This window comes from Camelus bactrianus, chromosome 6 (assembly GCF_048773025.1).
Source record: "Camelus bactrianus isolate YW-2024 breed Bactrian camel chromosome 6, ASM4877302v1, whole genome shotgun sequence".
Taxonomy (NCBI): Eukaryota; Metazoa; Chordata; class Mammalia; order Artiodactyla; family Camelidae; genus Camelus; species Camelus bactrianus.
Window position 1 is genome coordinate 63,808,680 of NC_133544.1, and position 22,553 is coordinate 63,831,232.

Here is a 22,553-nt window from a genome sequence, read left to right on the forward strand (position 1 = left end):
AAATATAGTATTCGGTATAACTTGTTTCATACTGACAGTTCAGGGTGGCTGACTCCCCTAAGTGAGAGGATAGGGCTGGCTGGTCTTGAGTAACTGTCTGGGCCACTGCTGATCCTGTGGGAAAAATCAGAAAACAGAGCTGAAGTAGTGAGAATAATGTAGGAATGAGACTAAATTAGGTCCCAAAGACAAGCCACATTGAAATAATAACATGTTTTCTTTTCTCCAATCTTCCTTTCCTCCCCAAGTCCCTGTGAGCTACCACGTGCAATCCTTTCACTCTGAACATTCCCACCCATGTTTGGAAGCATCCTTACCCGAGAAGACGAGGGCCAGGAAGACCCCGAGCAGGCTGGAGAGCGGCATGAGGCATGGGTTCTGCTGCACAGATGTGTTTAGTTCTGCCTGAGCCGAGAGTTCTGTGTCTTTGAGTCCCCGTCAGCACGTGTACATGGTACCTGGGTTCCGATGTGCCTCCCCCAAACAGGAAGGAGGGTGTGTTCTGTTCATAGACCACATGGTCTGTGCGCACAGATGGGAATAACGTGGCTCACCACAAACCTTCACTTTGTCTGCTGGTCTTTCCCTGGTCATTAAATTCGGCAGTACCTGAAAAGGGGCATGGGAAAAGCAGTTTGTATGAAAGGTTCGAGCTGAGGGGAACTGCAGGTTAAACAAGTTGACATACATTTGTTATCACACAACAGAATAATTTTGCCAGCCATTTAAAACAGATTAGAATAGGCTAGGAGCCCTTTTTGTAGTCTACTTCCTGTTCGTTCATTTAGCCTATAATTAAAATTCCCCATCCAGAATCTGATGACTCTTTTGGAAAACTCACAGACCTCCCCCTTCTTGGTGAAAGGCATCTTATCCAAAATAATTTATGTCTCTCTCTTGCTCTTTTTTTTAACTGGCTTCTTGGTCCCTACTCAGGTTTTTCAGTAAACAAAATTACTTAAATATGAAATGATAAATCAGTCCTTATGACTTTCAGGTTCTATTCAGTTTATGTTTTTATGAAATTATAACAGGAATAAAACACTGTTTCTTTGGAAATCTGACATTGAGTCTTATTTGTTAGACTTTGAAGAGGATCAGGATATTCAGTCCAGTTTCCTCCACAAGTAGAAGTGTGCTTATTAGATCATGAGTCCTCGAATTGTCCTGACGTCACATTTTCTATCCCATTGGGCCAAAGTGCTCAGTCTCACTTGTCAGTGTCTGGTTTTTTTTGTCTTTGCAAAATAAAGTCAAGAAACATGTCAGATCTTTCTGTGACCCAGTGCTATAACACACTCCTACAGAATGTGGTATCTACAGTCTGCAGACACAGTGTGTGTCAACACCACAGAGCTGGTGACTGAAGTTGTGTATACTGTTACATGTCATGTGGAATGTCGCTGTCAGTCTTCCATGTGGTTTCATTGCTTTAATGGATGGATTAATATAAAAGGACCAAACGCAAATACACAGCTAGGAAAGAGTACAGACAATGCCTCTAAAACAGCCAGTCTTTTGACTTTAAGATCAAAATAACTCATCAATGAGTGATGCAGGAAGAAGAGTTTATATTTAGTTGAGACATTTCTTCCTGTCTCCCATTTCACCACTGAGTGCAGACAGCGAGCCGATGCCCTGGTTTACAATTACTTGTAACTATGCAGGGAAGACCATGAATTCCAGGGCAGGCTGGGGACAGTCTGATGGCAGCAGTTCCCCCTTGTTGAAAAAGCCCTGCTCTGAGTTCCTGACAGTATGTGTACGAGGTCCTCAGCTGCATTATAGCAGCTGCCTCTGAAATATAGTTCTCAGCTGGATCAAAACTGAATGTGTTGTGACATCCAGGTTGGGAGCTTCAGCCTCTCGTGAACATATAATTTATGTTCCTTTTAATTTATAATTTAATGATAAATGATTATATCTGTTAAAGGGCAAGCTAGAGCTTCGTATTGAAAGCTGTATGGGAAGGAGATTTATTACTTAAAGTTACAAAATTTAGTAAATTAATCTGTGATTAAACTGAGGGGCTCATCTGAAATAAGTTCATTGTGAATCATGCTGTGATTGCAAACATTCACTCCTATTCTGATTGTTCTCTTGCCTCTGAGTTCAATTCTAAGTGAAATATGCTCACCCATTCCTGGCTTCCCTACAAAAGACAAACATGGAGACTTCACCTCCTTTCCTTCCTTCTTACCCACCAAACCACGGGATCTGGTAACTTCACAACAGCAAACACTGCTCAGACAAATAATAACAAAATAGGCTGCTGACTTTTTAATCTCTCCAGTTGTGTATTGGCATACCGAACAGTAATAGCAGAAAATCATATTCATTTATGATGTAACTTGATGCTTAACTTATCAGGAATTCTAGGAAGCAAGAATCCATGGGTCCTCTAAATCCCAATATTTGACCGTGTTGTTGTTATTAGTGTATTTATATCATTTGGTGCAATTCTACAATTTTTATCATATTGTCAGAAAACAAAACCCTCCCCAAATGTTATTTAATCAGTGAAAATGTAAAAAAAAATAAACAAAACCCCCCCAAAACAAAAAAACAAACAAAAAAAACTATCACCAGTATAAATGTTTTCCAAGATAAAAATATTTCCCTTTCTGTACATTGAAGGAATGAAGATTCTTTTCCATTTTGTCCTTAAATTTCATCTACTGAAGCTGTTTATGTCAAATTATCCAATTTCAAACATTTTACTTTTGTTTTACCACCCCGTAAAGAAATCCCAGTGAGTATAATTGAGTTATTCTGTGGTTGCTTGTCCTCAGACTCCCCTTGGTTCCTTTATAACCACTCCCACCAAGATCACATAACATACAAAGGCACAGAATCACTATTGAGGATCCCAGATCTTCCCTACTGTCTCTGCCTGTTCCATCCTTGATAACGGCTGTTCTCTGATACTGATCACGCGTTCCAATCTAGGGTCTGTGTCCTATTTTAATCTTGTATATCTCAGACCAATGAAAGGTACTCTAGTCAGATATATATTCTACGCCAAATTTGTAATTCAACTGTTCAAACTAGTAGGAAAAAAAGAAAGAGAAAAACAAATTTTGAGAGCCAGAAGAGTTCATATACCAACATCTTTAAAAAGAAAAAATTGGACTATAGTCACCATGCTGTACATTGCATCTGCAGGACTTATTTATCTTATAACTGGAAGTATGTCCCTTCTAAATACCTTCATCTGATCTTCACTCCAACCCCTGCTGCCTCTGACAACTACCAATCTGTTCTTTCCATCTGTGAGCTCTTGGGGGTGTGTGTGTGTGTGTGTGTGTGTGCCTGTGTTTTACATTTCACACATAAGTGATTTAATTCAGCATTTGACTTTGTCTGTCTGATTTATTTCATTTAATATTATGCCCTCAAGTTTCATCCACACTCTTGTAAATGGCAGGATTTCTTTTCTTTCTTTCTTTCTTTCTTTCTTTCTTTCTTTCTTTCTTCCTTCCTTCCTTCCTTCCTTCCTTCCTTCCTTCCTTCCTTTCTTCCTTCCTTCCTTTCTTCCTTCCTTCCTTTCTTTCTTTCTTTCTTTCTTCCTTTCTTTCTTTCTTTCTTTCTTTCTTTCTTTCTTTCTTTCTTTCTTTCTTTCTTTCTTTCTTTCTTCCTTTCTTTCTTTCTTTCTTACTTTTTCTTTTCTCTCTTTCTTTTTCTTTTCTCTCTTTCTTTCTCTCTTTTTCTTTCTCCCTCTTTCTCTTTGTTTCTTTTTACAACTTTTTGTTTATCCATTCATCTGTCAGTGGACACTTGGGTTGTTTCCATGTCTAGGCTATTGTAGATGAGCTGCAATGAACATGGGGGTATAGGTATCTTTTTCAGATACTGACCTCATTTCCTTCAGTTCAATACCCAGAAGTGGAAATTCTGGATCATACAGTTGTTCTAGTTTTAATTTTTTGAGGAACCTCCATACTGTTTGCCACAGAAGCAGCATGAATTTACAGTGGACAGGGTTTCCTTTTTCCTACATTCTTGCAAACATTTTTTATTTCTTGTTCTTTTGATAATATCCATTCTGACAGATGTAAGGTGTTACCACATTTGGGTTTTGTTTTTTGTTTTGTTTGTTTGTTTGTTTGTTTGTTTGTTTTTGCATTTCCCTGATGTTGAGTGGTGTTGAGCAACTTCCAATTTACCTGTTGGCCATTTGTATGTTTTCTTTTGAAAAATGTTTATTCAGATCATCTTCCCATTTTTTAACAAGACTGTTTTTTCTATTGATCGTATGAGTTCTTTATATATTTTGGATATTAACCTCTTAGCAGATATATGATTCGGAGATATTTTCTCTCATTCCATATATTGCCTTTTCATTTTTTTGGTAGTTTCCTTTGCTGTACAGAAACTTGATTTGCTGTTGTCCCACTTGTCTGCTTCTGCTTTTGTTGCTCTTGCACGTGGTGTCAAATGCAAGGCTGATGTCTAGGAGTTTAGCATTTTCTTCTAGGAGTTTTATCGTTTCAGGTCTTATGTTCAAGTTTCTAACCCATTTTGAGTTGATTTTTGTGTATGGTGTAAGAGAAGAGTCCAATTTCATATTTTTGCGTATGTCTTTCCATTTTTCTTAACAGTATTTATTGAAGATTTTTTTTTCCAAAGAGGCTTCTTGGCTTCTTTGTCATGAATTAACTGACCGTGTACTCTTGGGTTGAATTCTGGGCTCTCTATTTGGCTCCCTTGTTCTATTTGTCTGTTTTTATGCCAATAACATATGGTTTTATTTACTATAGATTTGTAATATACTTTGAAATATGGAAACATGATGCCCTCAGTTGTGTTCTTTTTTCTCTAGTTTGCTTTGACTATTTGTGGCCTATTGTGATCTCACACACACTGTAGGATTTGTTTGTTCTATTTCTTTTGAAAAATGCCATGGAATTTTGATAGGGATTATACTGAATCTGTAGATTGCTTTGGGAGGTCTGGATATTTTAACAATTTAATTTTTCCAGTCCATGAGATGAAAATAACTTTCCATTTATTTTTGTCTTCTTCAACTTCTTTAAAGAGTGTCTTACAGTTTCCAGTATACGGTCTTTCACTTCTTCAGTTAAATTAATTCCCACTTATTTCCTTTTTGATGCAATTATAAAGGGCATTGTCTTCTTAATATCTCTTTCTGAGAGTTTGTTATTAGTATATGGAAACACAACTGATTTTGTATATTGATTTTGTATATTGATTTCGTATCTTGCAACTTTACAGAATTTGTGTATTAGTTCTAACCTATACTGACATCTTTTGGGCACTGGATCCACTGCTAAGCCAGATGATCTGACTTTCTTTACACTTTCTGTTTTTGTGTGTATTGAAAAAGTGGACATTATGAACTGCAGTAGGAAGTGTCTGCACTGCTTATTTTAGGTTGAAGATGCTCTAGTTTGTAAACAAGTTAAAAGATTTTCTTAAGGGAGTTTTTATTAGCATGTATGTGTCCTATTAGAAGTACACATGTCAGCTTTGCAGGTAATAAGGGTCCTATTGCTTCATCCTATAAACTGGCTGAGATAGTATAAACTGTGATTACTACTATCTAATTTTACAATTATTTTAAAAAATAATTAAATAATTCTCACATGAAAAAATGCAGAGAATTATCTGGCAGAAACCCTTGCCCCTATCAATGAGAATAAACAGGTGGTTAATTTTGCTGTGTTTTCTATGGATCTCTCTCTCTGTCATCATTATAGGCAGAACTAAAAGAATACCTACCCCCTGGTACTTTTTCTGTTTCTAAAATAATAACCACTGTTGGAAAGAATCCATGCATTTGTTTTAAATTTTTACACTTAGAGATATGTATCACAAAACAATATATTATATTGTGTTTGTATTTTGACATTTCTCATAGGTAGTGTCATGTAGCTTATATCATTCTGATGATTTTTATATTCAGCATTTTTTGTAAGATTCATCTAAGAAAGTATGTATAGGACTGTTTCCACTTCTGAATAATCCACTATTTGTCCATTCCATTTTTCATTGATTATACTTCTCTTTTCAGTGCTGCAGTGATTATCCTTTTAAGTATGTGCTTGTTCAAATGTTGGAATTACTTTAATGTAGTTATCAGCAATTGGAATCACCTGATTTTTAGATGTGGACATCTTCTTTATTAGTTTAGGCTAATTATTCTCCTAAGTGGGTGAATAAATTGTTCTCCATGTGGTAATTTTTCTCCATTTGTAAAAGCCTAAACGTCTTCCTCTCCCTATATTCTTGTCAACAATTTAACATTCTCAGATTTTTAAATTTTTGTTAATCTGACAGAAATGAAACAATAATTTGTTTTAATTTAATTTCCTCTGATTAATATAGAAGTTGGTATTTTATATGTTCACTGGCCATATCAATTTCCTCTTTTTAAAATTGCCTTTGTGATCTGTTTTCATTTTGAATGTTTTCTTATTTACTTGTAGGAGTACCTGTTGCAAGCTCAACTTCTAGTATGGTCTTGGCTACATGATGTACTAATACATCTTACTGTGTACCTGATTTTTAATTATGTAGTCGGGCACATATGCAGGTTAAAAACTCCCCTTCTGTTACTAATTATCTATGAATTTTTATATCTAATTATCAAATTACTTTAATGGTTATACACTTATTTAGCTTTTCTACATCTTCTTCAGTATTTTTGGCAACACATTTTTCTATTAAATTGTTCCTTCTCCTAAGAGTTTAAAATTTTATTGGTTCAATTTTTGTATAGGTTCATTCTAATACAGTTTTAATTTCTACTGTATCGCTAAATATATCTGCTTTTTAATTTTTCCTATTATTTTTAGTAGTTCCTTAACAAATTACTACAAACTTAGTGGCTTAAAACAAAGTAAATGTATTCTTTTACAATTCTGAAACTCTGAAGTCCAATTCCATTTCACTGGGCTAAATTTCCAGGTGGATTAAGTCCCCTCTGGAGGCTATAGGGAATAGTCGGTTTTGTTGCCTTTTTCAGTTTCTAGAGGCTGTTCTAAACCCCACATCACTGCACCTTTTCTCCCTCTGGTTCTGTGGTCATATCGCCTTGTCTAGACTCTATCTCCCTCTTATAAGGACCCTTCTGGTTACAATGGGCCCACGTGGATAAACCAGAATAGTCTCCCCAGTTGAAGGTCCTTAAATAATCAACATGTGCCAAGTTCACTTTGCCACTTAAGATTAAATATTTGCAGATTTCTGGGATTAGGACATGAACAAGCATCTTTGGGAGTCATTATTAACACGATCACATTGTTTAAGTATTTTCTAAGTTTTCTATTATCAGTATAATGAAATATTTGTCTTTTTTCAACTTATTAAAAATAGTCAACAGTGAATTTTCCCTTTTATTATTTTTTATCTTGTTTGATTAATTTTTGTACTTTATTTGTATCGAGGTGTGACATATAGAGTGTGATAAATAGATCATAAGTATAGAGTTAAAGGAATTTAAAACTGCAGACTTGTACCCCACACCCCTATCAAGAATCTTACTTACTCCATCAAGAGGCATTGTGTCCCAACCAAACAACTCCCAGCCCACAAAGTAACCTTTTTTCTGCTTTATTTTACTATGGATTATTTTGACATTATTTGAATTTCATACAACTGTAATCAAACAGTATGCCCCAATTTCTTTGTGGAAATTTTCCTAGATATCACATAATGAGTTATTCATGTTTTAGGTATCAGTGGTTCTGCCCATTTTATAGCTGACCAATATTCCGTTGTGTTTCTATAGCACAATTTGTTTATTTAATCTGTTGTTTGTGGACATTTTCTCTGGGTTATTGCTATTATGAATAAAATTGTTACGAATATTCTTTACGAGACTTTTGGGGATGTATTTTCATTCCCTTCCGTCAATGCCTAGATGTGGAGCCGTTGGGTTGTGGTAGATGTATGTTTAACTCTGTGAGAAACCACCAGAGTTGTTGCCCAGTTTACACTCCCACCAGCGATCTTATGGTTGGATCACATGCTTATTTTTATTTTGAAATAAGTTTAGACTCATATAGAAGTTGCAAATGTATTCTGGAGTTCTCTCTACATTTCACACAACTTTATCCAATGATATCATTTTACATAACCATAACACATTGATCAAAACCAGGAAATTGATATGGATAAAATATTATTAGAATACAAGCCTTACTGATTCACTCATTTTTATATGCACATTTTTTCATGCATAGCACTATGAAGTTTTATCACACGTATAGGTTCTTATTATTACCACTAAAATCAAGATACAGAACTGTTCCATCACCCAAAAGAAATTCCATTTGCACACCCTCCACACCTGTGCAACCCCTGATAACCCCAGACAACTGATCTCTTTTTCCTCTTTATATTTTGTCCATTTGAGAATGTCATATAAGTAAATCATACATTATATATGGAACCATAATAGCCAGTAAGAGTAAGCAAACACTCTGGACCATTCTGGGGTTGACTTTTTTTTTTTTCACTCAGATTAACACCCTTGAGGTACATCTAGTTTATTGCATGTATCAACAGAGTGTTCCTTTTAGTCACTACAAACTATCTCCAAATTATGATGGTTCAATTTAGGATTTTTAACTTTACAGTGGTGAGAAAGCCATATGCATTCTGTAGAAAACATACTTGGAATTTTGAATTTTGATCTTTTCCAGGCTAGTAACATGGCATGTGATATTGTCTGGTGATGCTGGGCAGGGGCAGCAAGCTGAGCTCCCAGCGAGCCCCGGGATCAGCAGGGTAAAACCACCAATACACTTACAGCCATTCTGTACCCACACAACCATTCTATTCTTCACTTTCAGTACAGTACTCAGTAAATTACATGGGATTCTCCACCCTTTAGTGTAAAATAGACTTTGTGTTAGATGAGTTTCCCCTGTAGTTGTAGGCTAATGTAAATGTTTAGCACATTTAAGCTAAGCTGGGCTAAGCTACAATGTTTGGTAGGTTATGTGTATTAAGTACATTTTTGACTTATTACACTATTTTCAAATTATGATGGTTTATTGGGACCTAACTCCACGGGAATTGTGGAAGATCTATAAATAATATGTGACTGGATAAATGTACTACAGCTTATTTATCCATTCACCTTTGAAGAACATTTGGGTGGTTTCGAGGTTTTGGCCATCACAAAAAGAGCCACCATGAATATTCATGTATAGATTGTTGTGTGAACAGAAGTTTTAATTTCCTAAGCATAAATACACAGGGGTGTGGATTGCTGGGACATAAGCTAAGTAAATGTTTAATTTAATGTGAAACTGCTGCACTGTTTTCCAGAATGACTGGACCACTCACCCACCAGCAATGTATGAGTGATTTAATTTCTCTGCATTCTTGCCAAAACTTGATATTGTCAGTGTTCTTACTTTAGCCATTGTGATAGATGTGGAGTGGTATCTCATTGTGGCCTTAAGTTGCATTTCCCTCATGGCTAATGATATTGAACATCTGTTCATGTGCTTCTTTACATGCTTTTTTCCCTACCACATCACCTCTTTGGTAAAATGTCTGTGTGAGTTTTTGTTCATTTTTTGATTGAATTGTTTGTTCTCTTTCTGTTGAGTTTAGGGAGTTCATTGTATTCGGAATACTAGACTTTTATTACTCTTAGCCAACATAATGGTGTATAGTGGTCTCACTGTGGTAGCAATTTGAATTTCCCTGATGACTAATGATGCAGAACAGGGGTTTACAATCTTTTTCCATAATGGGTAGAATAGTAAATACTTTTGGCTTTGCAGGCCACTCAGTCGCTGTTGCAGCTACTGAACTCTGCCACTGTGGCATGAAAGAAGCCACTGATAATACATGAATAAATGAGCGCTGCGATGCTCCAATACAACTTTTCTTACAAGAATAGGTGGCTGAATAGATTTGGTCATGGGTCATATTTTGTTGATTCTTGATGTAGAGAATGCTATGGCTTCACAGGGGAATTCTCCAAACATTTAAGGAAAAGTTAGTCCCCATCCTGCTCAAACTTTTCCAGAAAACTGAAGAATAGTGAGTACTCCCAAACTTTTTCAATAAGGCCAGCAGTATTTTGATACACAAGCCAGATGATGATACTACAAAAAAAGAAAAATACAGGTCAATATCCCCGATGAACAGAGATGCAAAAATCCTCAGCAAATATTAGACAACTGAATTCAACAATACGTACACATTATGAGTAAGTAGGATTTTTCCAGGTGTGCAACGTTGGTTGAATATCCACAAATCAATCACTGTGATATACTAACAGAATGAAGGATAAAGTTACATGATTATCTCAATGGATGGAGAAAATTCATTTGATAAAATTCAGCATCTATTTATGTTAAAATTCTCAACAAACTTGGTATAGAGGGTACATACCTTAAATAATAAAGGCCGTTTATGACCTATCCACAGCTAACCTTATACTTAATGATTAAAAAACCAAAACTTTTTCTCTAAGATCAGAAACAAATCTAGGATGCCCACTCTCTTCACTTGTACTTAACATAGTATTTAAGATTTTAGCCACAGCAATCAGACAGAACAAAGAAATAAAAAACATCCAAATTGGAGAGAAAGAAATAAAGCTGTCACTGTTTGCAGATGGCCTGATATTCAATGTAGAAAATTATGAAGACACCAACAGAACACTTTTAGGACTAATAAATAAATTCAATAAAGTTGCAGGGTACACAATGAATATACAGAAAAAGTTTCATTTGTACACACTAATAATAACGATCAGAAAGATAACCGAAGAAAACAACACAATCTAAAATTAAATGAAAAAGAGTAAATTCCAGGAATGAATTTAACCAAGAAGGTGAAAGATCTTTACTCTGAAAAGAAAAAGACATTGATAAAGGAAATTGAAGACAATAGAAATAAGTAGAAAAGCATTCCATGTTTATGAGTAGGAAGGATTACTATTGTCAAGATATCCATCCTAACAAAAGAAATCCACAGATTCTACAAATCCTTATCAAAATACTCATGACATTTTTCATTGAATAGAACAAATATTACTAAAATTTGTATGGAAGCCCAAAGACCACAAATAGCCAAAGCGATTTGGAGAAAAAAGAACAATGTGGAAATTCCCTGATACTAAAATATACTACAAAGGAATCATCTAAGCTCTCTGCTACTGGCACCAACACAGACATACTGTTCAATGGAATAGACTGGAGAGCCCAGAATTAAATCCATGCACATACGATCAATCAACCTATGAGAAAGGAAACAAAAATAAGTAACAGGGAAAAGTGCACTCTTCAATAAGTGGTGTTGGGCAAACTGGACAGCTACAATTAAAGAATGAAAGTAGAACCTGTTCTTAAAACACGTGTGAAATGAATTCAAAATGGATCAAAGACTTAACTGTAAGACCTGAAATTATAAAACTCCTAAAACAAAATATAGACAGTATGCTCTATGACATTCATCACTGCAATATATTTTACATCTGTTTCCTCAGGCAAGGACAAAAATGACCCAGAATAAGAAAATGGGACCTAATCAAACTAAAAATTTTTGCATAGTGAAGGAAACCATCAACACCAAGAAGAGGTAACGTACTGAATGAAAGAAGAAATTTGCAAGTGATTTGTCAATAAGGGGTTAATGTCCAAAGTATATAAAGAACTTATACTCTCAATATCAAAAGCACAAATAATTTGATTTAAAAAGTGAGAGACTACCTAAATACACATTTTTTAACAAAGAAGACACACGGATGGCCAACAGATGTATGAAAAAATACTAAACATCTTTAAACATCAGGAAGATGGAAATCAAAACCACAATGAGATATCACCTCACATCTGTCAGAATGCTGTCATCAAACAAACACATAAAAAAGAAATAACAAGCATTGTGGAGGATGTGGAGAAGAGGGAACCCATGGTGGGAAAGTAAACTGGTGCAGCTACGATGAAAATGAGCATGAAGATTCTTCAAAAAATTAAAAGTAGGACTGCCATATGATCCAGCAATTTCACTCTGGGTATTTGTCAGCAGAATACAAAACCATTAATCGAAAATATATATTTACCATAATGTTCACAGCAGCATTATTTCCAATAACCAAGATATGGAAGCAAACTCTGTATTCATTCATATGATTAGATAGAGAACACACACACTCACACACACACGTACACACACAAAGAATTAAAAAACAAAGATGTCTTGCCATTTGGGACAATATGGTTATAGACGATACAGATCTGGAGGGTATTATACTTAGCACAATAAGTCAGGCAGGGTAAGACAAATATTGTATGTTTTCACTTATATGTGAAACGTAAAAAGCAAAACATATGTATAAATTTAACAAAACCGAAAGACAACAGATATGGGAACAAATTTGTGGCGACTGGAGGGGAAAGGAGTACAGGTGAAAGAGGGAAAGAAGTTTAAGAGGCACAAACTTTCAGGGGTAAAATCAATAGGTTATAAGTATGTTATGTAAGAGAATATACTCAATATTTTATAATAAGATTGGTACGTAATTGATAAAGTATCAAATTACTATGTTGTGGAACTGAAACTAATATAACATAGCCAGTCAGTTATACTTCAATAAAATTTTTCACTACATAAAATGAAAATGTGACTTTATGTGGCAAAAGGGACTTTGGATATGTGATTAACTTACGGTTCTTGATATGAATTTTCCTGGATTATCAGGGTAGACCCTAAAAATAATCATAAATATCCTCTATTTACCAGAAACAAATAGACTGCCAGAAATTTCTCCAGCAAAGATGGTTTTATTCTAGATCAAAATTGAATTGCAGTTCAAGGTCTGTAACCACATTCAAGTCCCCACACGGCAAGGGAAGGAGAATGTGTTTACAGAGAGGAGAAGTGGGGAGGGCTGTAGTAAACAGAGGGTCCACGGCTTCTCATTGGCTGAGTCTTTGCCAGGAGAGAAGACAAGTCCTTCTTCTGCCCTTTGACCTCTGCTCTCCTCACGGTGCATGAGCGCTCCCACTGTCTCCCAAGTCTATTTAATTGTGATTTCTGTTGATTTACTTTTTACACCTTGTGAGACAGAAACAGAAGGATATTTGACTGCAGAAGAGGAAGGAGCTGTGGTGGTGGAAGCAAGAGGTTGGAGAGATTCAAGAAAGGGTCATGAGCCGAGGAATCCAGGTGGCCTCCAGTAGCTGGAAAAGACAAGGAACTGGAATCTCCTTCAGAGCCTCCAGAAGGAGCCAAGCCTGCCAAGACCTTGATTGTAGACAGTGAAATTGATTTCAGACTTTTTGCATGTAGAAATACAAGAAATAAATTTGTTTTAAGTGATCAAGTTCATATTGAACCTTGAGTTTGGTCTGTTGGCTTTGCAGCACTGGTAGGATGTATTCACAATCGCCTGTTGGGATGCACTGAGGTGGACCTGAACGTTCTTGAGACACCCGGCTAAGCTGGATAATATCTTTATTGGAGTGACTTTTCTTTTAATCCCTTTCACATTTCACCATCTTGGAGTCCAGCATACTGTGGTAAATATGTGTTTTAATTCTGAATTCTGTCCTCTTATCAGCTACTCTGCTAGTCCCAAGTTAGACGTTTTTAGTGCAGAAGGAAATACAGATTGAGAAGGAAGATAAACACCAAAGTCCCAAATCTGTAGGGTGAAAACGTGTCTGTGATTAAAACTGCACTGATGTAGGTGAGGACTGATAAGCCCTGCAGATGTAGGTGGCGGCCTCATGGTGAGACTGTGGCTGGAGGGGGGCTGAGCCCGCTGAGGGTTGGTGTTCAGGCTGCAGGTGCCCGGGGAGCACTGTGCTCACAGCACAGAAGTAAGTCGCCGAGTCTGTGGTCTGGGAAGAGGAAATGTTCAAGGAGCTGCGGCGTTCTTTAGCGACTGTTGTGGCACTGAATCTTCCATCGTGCTTCGTCCCTGAAGCAACGGAAAACAGGTGGATGAGGCGGTCCCCAGGGTTCTGACGATACCAGTGCAGACTGGACACAGTGGTGGAAAACTTGCACCACAGCGTGGAGGTGGCTCCCTCCTGGAGACTCAGGACTGGAGGACTCTGCTCCACATCCTCCCCTGTCACACCTGATGAGAAACAGAGAAACAGTCACAGGTGAGGGTAACTAACTCCTACAAAACCCTGAAAGTGCCCCCAGGGATGATGAGAAGACTAGAAAGTCTGCAAGACTTGTCAGCTCCCATCCCTCCCCCCTCAACAATACTGCAGCTGCTCAATCCTGCAGATTCCCTGCGAGGCAGCTCCAACTCACAGCAAACCTGGGCAAACAGAAGCCCCAGCACAGCGCCCACCAGCCTCTTCATGACGCCTCGCCTTCTTGCTGGGATGTTTTCACTGTAAGATACTTAACTCATCAGATGGTGAGTCTCATGATTGGTTCTGGAAACATTCCAGCCCCTGAAACCAATCAGCTCACCCAACAAATCCTGCTCAAGCCCACACTTTGTGACAGGAAGCCCCACCCTCCTGCCTCAGCTGCACTCAGAAGAGTGAAGAGGCTGGAGGGAAAGTGGGAACAGGAAGGGTCATTATTTTATGACTGAGGGACATTTTCTGAGAACATTTCACAAAAAACAGACTCTGCTTTGGAATTTGCGGGGGTAATTTTAGGACAGAAAAAACAAAAGTAATTATCTAGTCTCATACTTCTTCTCAGATGGCATGGATGCAGTAGATTCTTGCGTAAAGAAACTGTTTCCCAGGAGTGCTGAGGATCCATGATTTCACTTCTCTTATGTTCTTGTCTGCGGTTCTGAAGGATGCTCATAAGTCATCACAGTATTCACAGCATTGGCTCATGCTGGCTGGGACACTCTGCTGAATTAGACAGTATTACTTCTAACTGTATATCTTTATTCTAGTCTGAACCTGCATAATGAGTGATATTATTTACTGTAGCCACCAGATGGACATTGAAACTAGTATTGTAAATAGCTTTATTTCTCTAAAAAATCTATCATTTAAAAATAAATGTAAAAATTCAGTTGTAAATGCATTTTAACATCTTTTTTTTACATTTTAAAATCATTGGGGATTTTTGTATATTGCTTTTTAGATTTAGTAGTTTATTTTAAAAGAAAAATAAGTGGTTTCAAAAACATCTGAAAATAATTCTCATTTGTGCTCTTACCTCAGACTCTATAAATGATAATAATTCTCTGTAGATGGACTTGAAGCCAAAAGGGATGGAAAAGGAGGCCCTGTGTATTTTCATTGAAGTACAAAGTGAAGTGATCTGCAGACAGTGAAGATCTGATGGACAGTTGAAGGATGTGGCAAATATTCACTAAAAGCCTTGGGAGGAATACTGTAGAAAAATAAAGATGCTTAGGAATCAGTAATTTTTATTGGACACAGTGGGATGAGAAACTGATTCAAAAGGGAGAAAAGAGGAGAGAGGTAACCTAGGTGGGTCACTCAGAACCACCAACGCCCAGATCCCCACTTGGAACTTTGGCATCACATTGTGTTTAACTTACAACGCCTGTTACTGGGCACTGCTGGGGGGAGAAAGCCTTTTCCCGTCATACGACATTGTCCGGATGTAGCAGGAGAGATAAGGAGCTGCACTATGGGACTAGCTGCACCTCAGCCCCAGGGGGGCTCCTTCAGAGACAGTGATGTGGCCGTCAGGCTGGGTCACTGAATGGACTCCGGGTCCTCCTGCAATGTCAATGCTGAGTGAGACCAAGACAGACCTACTTAGAACAAGACAGTGTTCCAGGCTGAATGATGTTCCTTCTGCAGAGGCAGGAGCATGCAGTACAATGTTACTGACTCACTGTGAAGGGCATTCCAAGCAGCAGGAGCGTCCTTGAGAACATGGCTATGCAGGGAGGAAGCGGAGAGCTGTTCTCTGGAAGCTCCCCCATGAAGAGCAGAAAGTAATATGCCAGACTGTGAGGAATTCTTTTAACTGGGAAAATCTGAGATCCAAGAGATCCCTGTTTAGGCAAGTTCTAGAGACTATTAGGAGGAGATGCTTCCTTAACGTTGACTAATCCGGGTGTTGAGCCTGTTCAGAATGTGCACCTGGGTGATCTGTGACTTAAGGGGCTCCTAGGAGGGAAGCAGAACTTTCATTCGAGGGTTATTTCCAGCTTATGCAACATCGCCCCCTGGAGGCCAACAATAGAAACAAATTAAGTCTCAGGCTTTTCTGCCCCATCTCCTTCCTGCTCTGATCGCGGCTTGAATTTCTTAGCATTTTAACCTGATTAAAAGTAGTATTTTCAGGAGTCTGGATATTAAGGTTATTTTAATATTATTAATTAAGTGGCATTATTTAATCCTTCAAAGTTAATCATCCTCATTTTATAAATGAGGAAACTTTAGAAAGAAAGGAAGGATGATTTTTATTCAAGGCCACAGTAAGTGACAACTTGGAATTTGTCCCATTAGTGTGATTCAAGAATCTGTGTTAATGGTCACTGATAATTTAGCAATATAGCCTTTAGACTAGGTATTATCCTCATTTTTTAGAAGGTAAATCAAGTCCTTTTTTGAAGTTAAAATATTTGTCCACGGACATACGAGGATTAAAACTTAATTCTATTAGAATCCGTGCCTAGTTCCAATACACTGTTCTCTGGGATACAGTGCTACTCTTTGAGAATAGATGTCATTTCACCAACACACGCACTCAGAGCAAAACTCAGAAGATAACAGAAACTAAAGAAAATCCCCTAGGGACCCAAACACTGACAGGATGGGCAGTGGAAAAATTATCAGAGAAACCTCAAAGGGTAACCAGGGAGGTACGTGGCAAATAATAAAAGCATGGTGTCCTGACAGAGAAGGAAAGAGGAGTTTCAAGAAGGAAGGGGCTGTACAGCAGAGCAATTGCTGCATAAATGTCTATCCAGTAAGATGATGACTGAAAAGTGCCTCTTGATTTTTAGCAGCACAAAGATCATGGTTTGAGTGTTTCAGCAGAAGCTCAAGTGCAGTAGAGACGAGACAAAGGAGAAGAAAATTTGAATATAGTAATCTCTTTCCAGAGACTGACCTGTGAAGGGGAACAAAGAGACATGGTGTTATAGACAAGGATGTTGAATTGGTAATAGTGGGGTTTTTGAAGATCAGGATGTATTTACATGATTTGGGGAAAGACTATAAGCAACGTATTGAAGTTCTGCAGAGACAGGTAGGATGGAATATGGAACACAGGTAGGAGGACCAAGATTTGGTAAAAGGAGAAACAGTTATGTCCAATTTTACTGGAATGAAGGGGGAAAGAATTAGTTTGGGTTTCAGGGTGTCAAGGCAGAAAGTGGAAATATCTATTAGCGTTTAATGGAATTTTTTATTTATTTATTTATTTTTTTGGTTCTTATAAACAAAAATTATGGGCCTCCCAAGAGAGTGAATCTTGGAGGTTCTGGGTTAGGAAGCCTGAGCAGCATAAGAAGTTTGGAAAAGTCACTGTAGGAACTGACACTGAGAGAGAACTACAGAGAACAAGAACACTCTCCCGGAAACACCGCGAGTCTAGTTAGTGTTGAAGGTGACAACAGTTTTCAGGGACACCAGTCTGTACATACATGTGATTTTCTTGAATCCTGCTTGTCAAACAAACACAGTAAGAAGGCAGATATTTATGCATGATTGGGATTAATAAGATCACTGATATGACACAGAATTGGGGAAAGAAAAATGAGGTTTAGAGATAATTTCTTTTCTCAAGCTTTAATGCGTGCTTTGTCCTCTAACATCTTGGCATTTTGCTCTCAAATGTGCATCACCTGCTGGGATGGGTACTATGGTCCATTTCTGTGACTTTCCATCTGATTCATTGTTTCGCCTTTTTTTTTTTTTCTTACTACTTCATCCAGTAAGGCAAGAGTGAACAACAAGAGTTTTTGGAGGCTGACAAACTCACATTTAAAAATAAATTAAAAAGTTGGTGCTCACACTTATTAAGACTGCAAATATTGGCATCTTTTAGAATCACCTTAAGGTTTAGTGTTCTAATACATAGAGTAAGTCTCAGAATAACTCTTCATGAAATGGTATGAAGATGAAAACATGTAATATATTTAAGGCCTTCCTAAAATAGGCACTGACTTTAGAGGCCAAAAAGAAATACTAGGTACATTTGACATTATAAGAGCTAAAAATATCTTTTAAAAAATAAAAGGAAGAATGTTAGAATATAATATAAAAAAAGCAACATACTATCTAAGATATAAAAATAATTCCTACTGATAGAAATTAAAATAACCTAACTGAAAAAAAAAAAAAAGAAAAGAATAAACATATGACCAAGTTCAAATGACAGAATGCCACTGTATAGAGAAATGTTGACTTGAACGCTCTAAGGATCCGGAAAATGCTTGTAGAAGGATTATAGTTGGAAGGTTACAATGAAAAATACTGGCAGTTCCCAACTGGTAGAAGATGCAAAATGCACCTTTTCATGCACTGTTGAAGTGTAACTGTTTACACCACACGGAGGGCAAGTTGTCACTTTCTCCAAAAAATTTTAAATGTACCTTTTTTGGACACACCAATTGCAGTTTTAGAAATCTTATTAAAATTTCCACGTATGTACAAAATTGAATCAACAAAGATGTGTAAGACAACTTTCTTTATGGCAGCAAAGGGATAGAAACAAATATTTATTAATAGGAAAGTAATTACTTTAATGATGCAATGTTTCAAACTGCTAAATAGGCATCAAAAAGTATGATGTGGACCTCTATAATGTTTTCAACTCTAGAAATATTTCCAGGACACCATTAAATGAAAATAAGGTGATTCTTCCCTTATAAAGGGAAACACACTCACAGACAAGGCACCAAAGTTGCAGCCAGAGAACAGCCGGCCTTACACGCTGCAGCTCCGCTACCTGAGGACCAGCCTCTCCCAACGGCACTGTCCTCTACACCTGAAGAGGTTCAAAGGGCTAAACACAAGGGTCTAGAGAAGAATCTTTCGGGGTTGCTGACAAAAGATAATAAGCTTCTTATTCCTAGGGACAAACAATGGACAGTAATTAAGCATCTCCATGAGTCCACTCACCTAGGGCAGGACTCCATGCTCAGACTAATTTCTCAAGGGTTCCTAGGCAAACTACTGTCCCAAACTATTAAGGAAATCACTAGGGCCTGTGAACTTTGTGCCCGCAATGACCCAGGGAGTCACCCTATACCCCCACCCCTACTCCGCCCCACACAACATCGGGGAACTTCTCCAGGGGAAGACTGGCAAATGGACTTTACCCAGATGCCCCCTTGTAAGGCATGGAAATAGCTGTTGGGATTCATAGACACCTTTACAGGATGGGGAGAAGCTTTTCTCACCAGAATGGAAAAAAGCAATAGAAGTGTCAACATTTCTGCTCAAAGAAATAGTCCCGAGCTCTGGGCTGCCAAAAAGCTTACAGAGTGATGATGGTCCCTCCTTCACTGCCAAGGTGACTCAACAGATTTCCTCCACTCTGGGTATTAACTGTCACCTCCACTCTTCCTGGAGGCCCCAATCCTCAGGCAAGGTGGAACAAGCAAATCATATTCTGAAAAGAACACTTGCTAAGCTAAGCCAGGAGACTTCAGAAACCTGGGTCTCCCTCTTGCCCTTGGCCCTTCTAAGAACAAGACCGGCCCCTGAGGGAATTTTAAAATTTAGCCCATTTGAAAGGATGTATGGGAGGCCCTTTTTAACTGCAGATTTCCTGTTTGATGAGGAGACCCACAAACCAGTCTCCCACATTGTTAGCTTGAGCCAAGTTCAAAGTGCCCTCCGGGAATATGGAAACAAAGTGCTGCCCTTTCCAGCAGAGAAAGAAGTCACGGTCCCCATCCAGCCAGGGGACCTTGTCTTACTAAAAACTTGGGAGGCGGGGTCCCCTGAAGACCAGCTGCAGCCAACATGGAAGGGACCATATCACATCTTACTAAGCACCCCAACTGTTGTTAACCAACCAGGAATTGCTGGTTGGGTGCATCTGTCCAGAATAAAACCTGTAACTAATAAGCCCCAACAGGAACCAGGAAAACCTACATTGCGAGGCAACACAAGACCTCAGGTCCCTGTTTTAAAAAAACAGCACCATGTAGCGCTGATTACAACAGTTCATAATTGCTTAAATATATCCAATTAAAGCTCCAAAATAAGTATTTTAATATGTTACGGAAATGACAGGCCAGCAAAAAACAAGCACCACTCGGAGGGTTGGAGTACTCAGATGTGTTACGCCGGCGGGCTCAGAGGGACTTCTGCTCCGAAGCTCTGAGCACCTCCAAGACCTGTGCGTGGGGTTTTATGGGGTAAAGTACAAGCTTGGGGTATTCAGCCAATAGGCATGGGACAGCTTTAGCAGCATCATTATCACAAAAGTAGACGCAGGGAGGCAGCAAACCAACATTTCAAGGCCAGATATGTCTCTTTGAAAATCCAGCTGGCTAGCAAAAACCAAACATGAACAGGGAATCAGCAAACCGACACTAATTAACTTAGATTTACGATTTAGCTCAACAGAATTTAGATCAGAAATCTGACACTTGTTACACTTAGATTTGTGAGTCAGCTTGTAGCCCTGCCCGGCTTTTCCTTCACAAATATACAGTGAGAAATGTGCATGTTTTCAGTAAAAGAGTTTCGTAAAATACAAACATTTCATGCATAATCAAGATTTTAAATATTTAACAAAGTCTAAAAGTTCTTTGTCACTCCAGCTAACTTTCAGATGCTTTAAAGGAAACCTGTGGCATCTTAGATATTAAGTTAACTTGGATATTTTTAATACATTACATTAAATATAATCAGTCGTAATTCAAGTAACCACAAACTAGTCTCTAGCGATTACAGATGTTTAACCATGACTTTTAAGTCTTTTTGTCATTACAGACTGTCAGACTGCTGTTACAAAGGTGCTTCATCTTAAAGAAAGTTCATCTGAAGTCCATGGAAACAATGGGTTACAGCAGCCCCCTGTCAGATGATGGCCACGTGAGGATCCCAGCCCACCCCCTCAGCCCTTGGATGCAAAAACAAAAGGCTGTCCTGCCCCTGGGGCCCCTAGATTAGGCATTCAGAGAGTTTTACTCCCTGATAGGCAGGGTCATCACCCCTACTCAGCCCGAAGCAGTTTCAGAAGATGGACCTTCACCCCTCTGCAACCCCATAAGATTAAGGGAGTAAAATCTCTTAGGGGGGAATGAGACAGGAAGGGGGCAGGGCACAGCCATTCAAGGAATCACACAGCAATTAACACCAGAATGGTCAAAGAGTCAACCCCCAGTAGGCCTTGAGGCTCAAGATGATGAGAGATTTAACTTCTAACAGATCTTGAGCTTCATTATATGCCCATTGTAATATAAGCATGGTGAACGACATGCCCACAGGCCCAAGGCAGTCCCAAGGCTAGCCAGGAAAGGTCAGAGTGGGAAATGGCCAACTCCCTGGGAATCCCAGCCCCTTCCCCTGGCTACTTAGACTGGTCCTTTCACTTATTAGCAAATGAAGCTTCCAAGCCCATGAAAACTCGAAAAGCAGTGCTTTGTTGCTGCCTCTCTCTCTCCATTTGGAGAAGGCACACATTTAGCTTATGGAATGTGTAACTACTTTTAACCTGAGCACCCAACCCTCCTCACACATCGTGGCCTTTCTCTTGCCTTGCAATGTATCTCTCTGAATAAATCTACCTTTACTCAAAAAAAAAAAAAGTAAAAAGTAAGAAATATTTCTAGGACACTATTAAATGAAAAATCAAAACACAAATTGCAAAAATTAAAATAAATCCAATTTGCATGGCAAATTGACTGTGTACATATATGTGTGTGTGTAAGTGTGTATGTAGTTGCATAAGATGATATGGGAAGATACATGTAATGGAAGCAAAACAGGCTTGCCTGATACACCTTAAAGTATAAGAATTGGTTTTCTTGGAGATGGACAGTGGGCGCTCGAGGGGCATGAAAGAGATGCAGCCTTGGCCTTTCACTCCTGCTCTGCCTGAGGCCAAAAATCATGAAAACCCTGTATAGAGGCAGGACTTCTAGACAAATTTCAAAATTGACATTCACTTACTCTTTGTTTCTTTCCAAAAGACTTCTTCATCACAAACGTGCATGTTCCTGAGTAGCAATAAGAAACTTTCAGATTTTTCTCAGAGAAAGACTACTTTATTTTGGGAAGCAGAACAACTGTGATAATGTGCATTTCAGAACGTGGACTTGCCCTGGGTCCGAATGCAACAAGCCTTTGGGACAGGTAGGATTATTTGTACTTTCCCCACCTTTCATGTTTAGACAAACACACTGAAACCAACATTCTACTGACATGAGAAGGAGCCATGATAAATTATTGGTGCCTCTTCACTTTGTTGCTATGTTAAAATTATGATTCGTAGAATCCTCGTAATTCGTCTCAGCCACATCAACCAGTGAAGCTCTTATTCTTTGTCCTCTTTCTCTTCTGTTCTTTATCCATGTTGTCACTCTTTCCTTCCCCTCACTTTCCCTCTGACTGCTCTCTGAGTCTCCTTCTAGGTGGCTGTAGATTTGCTCTCAGTGGCTGCAGCCTCCCCGTCCCTCC

The 22,553-nt window shown here is 38.3% G+C and overlaps 1 protein-coding gene and 1 gene segment (V, D, J or C); both read right to left on the minus strand.

Moving 5' to 3' along the window:
* Positions 1–22,553, minus strand: part of LOC105068757 (M1-specific T cell receptor alpha chain) — a 493,537-nt gene that overhangs the window by 396,016 nt on the left and 74,968 nt on the right. The gene's annotated exons all lie outside the window — the stretch shown is intronic.
* LOC105068753 (T cell receptor alpha variable 22-like) lies at positions 13,437–15,133 on the minus strand. The segment is given in 3 exon segments: positions 13,437–14,080; positions 14,266–14,348; positions 14,661–15,133. Coding segments are annotated over 3 exon segments (516 nt in total).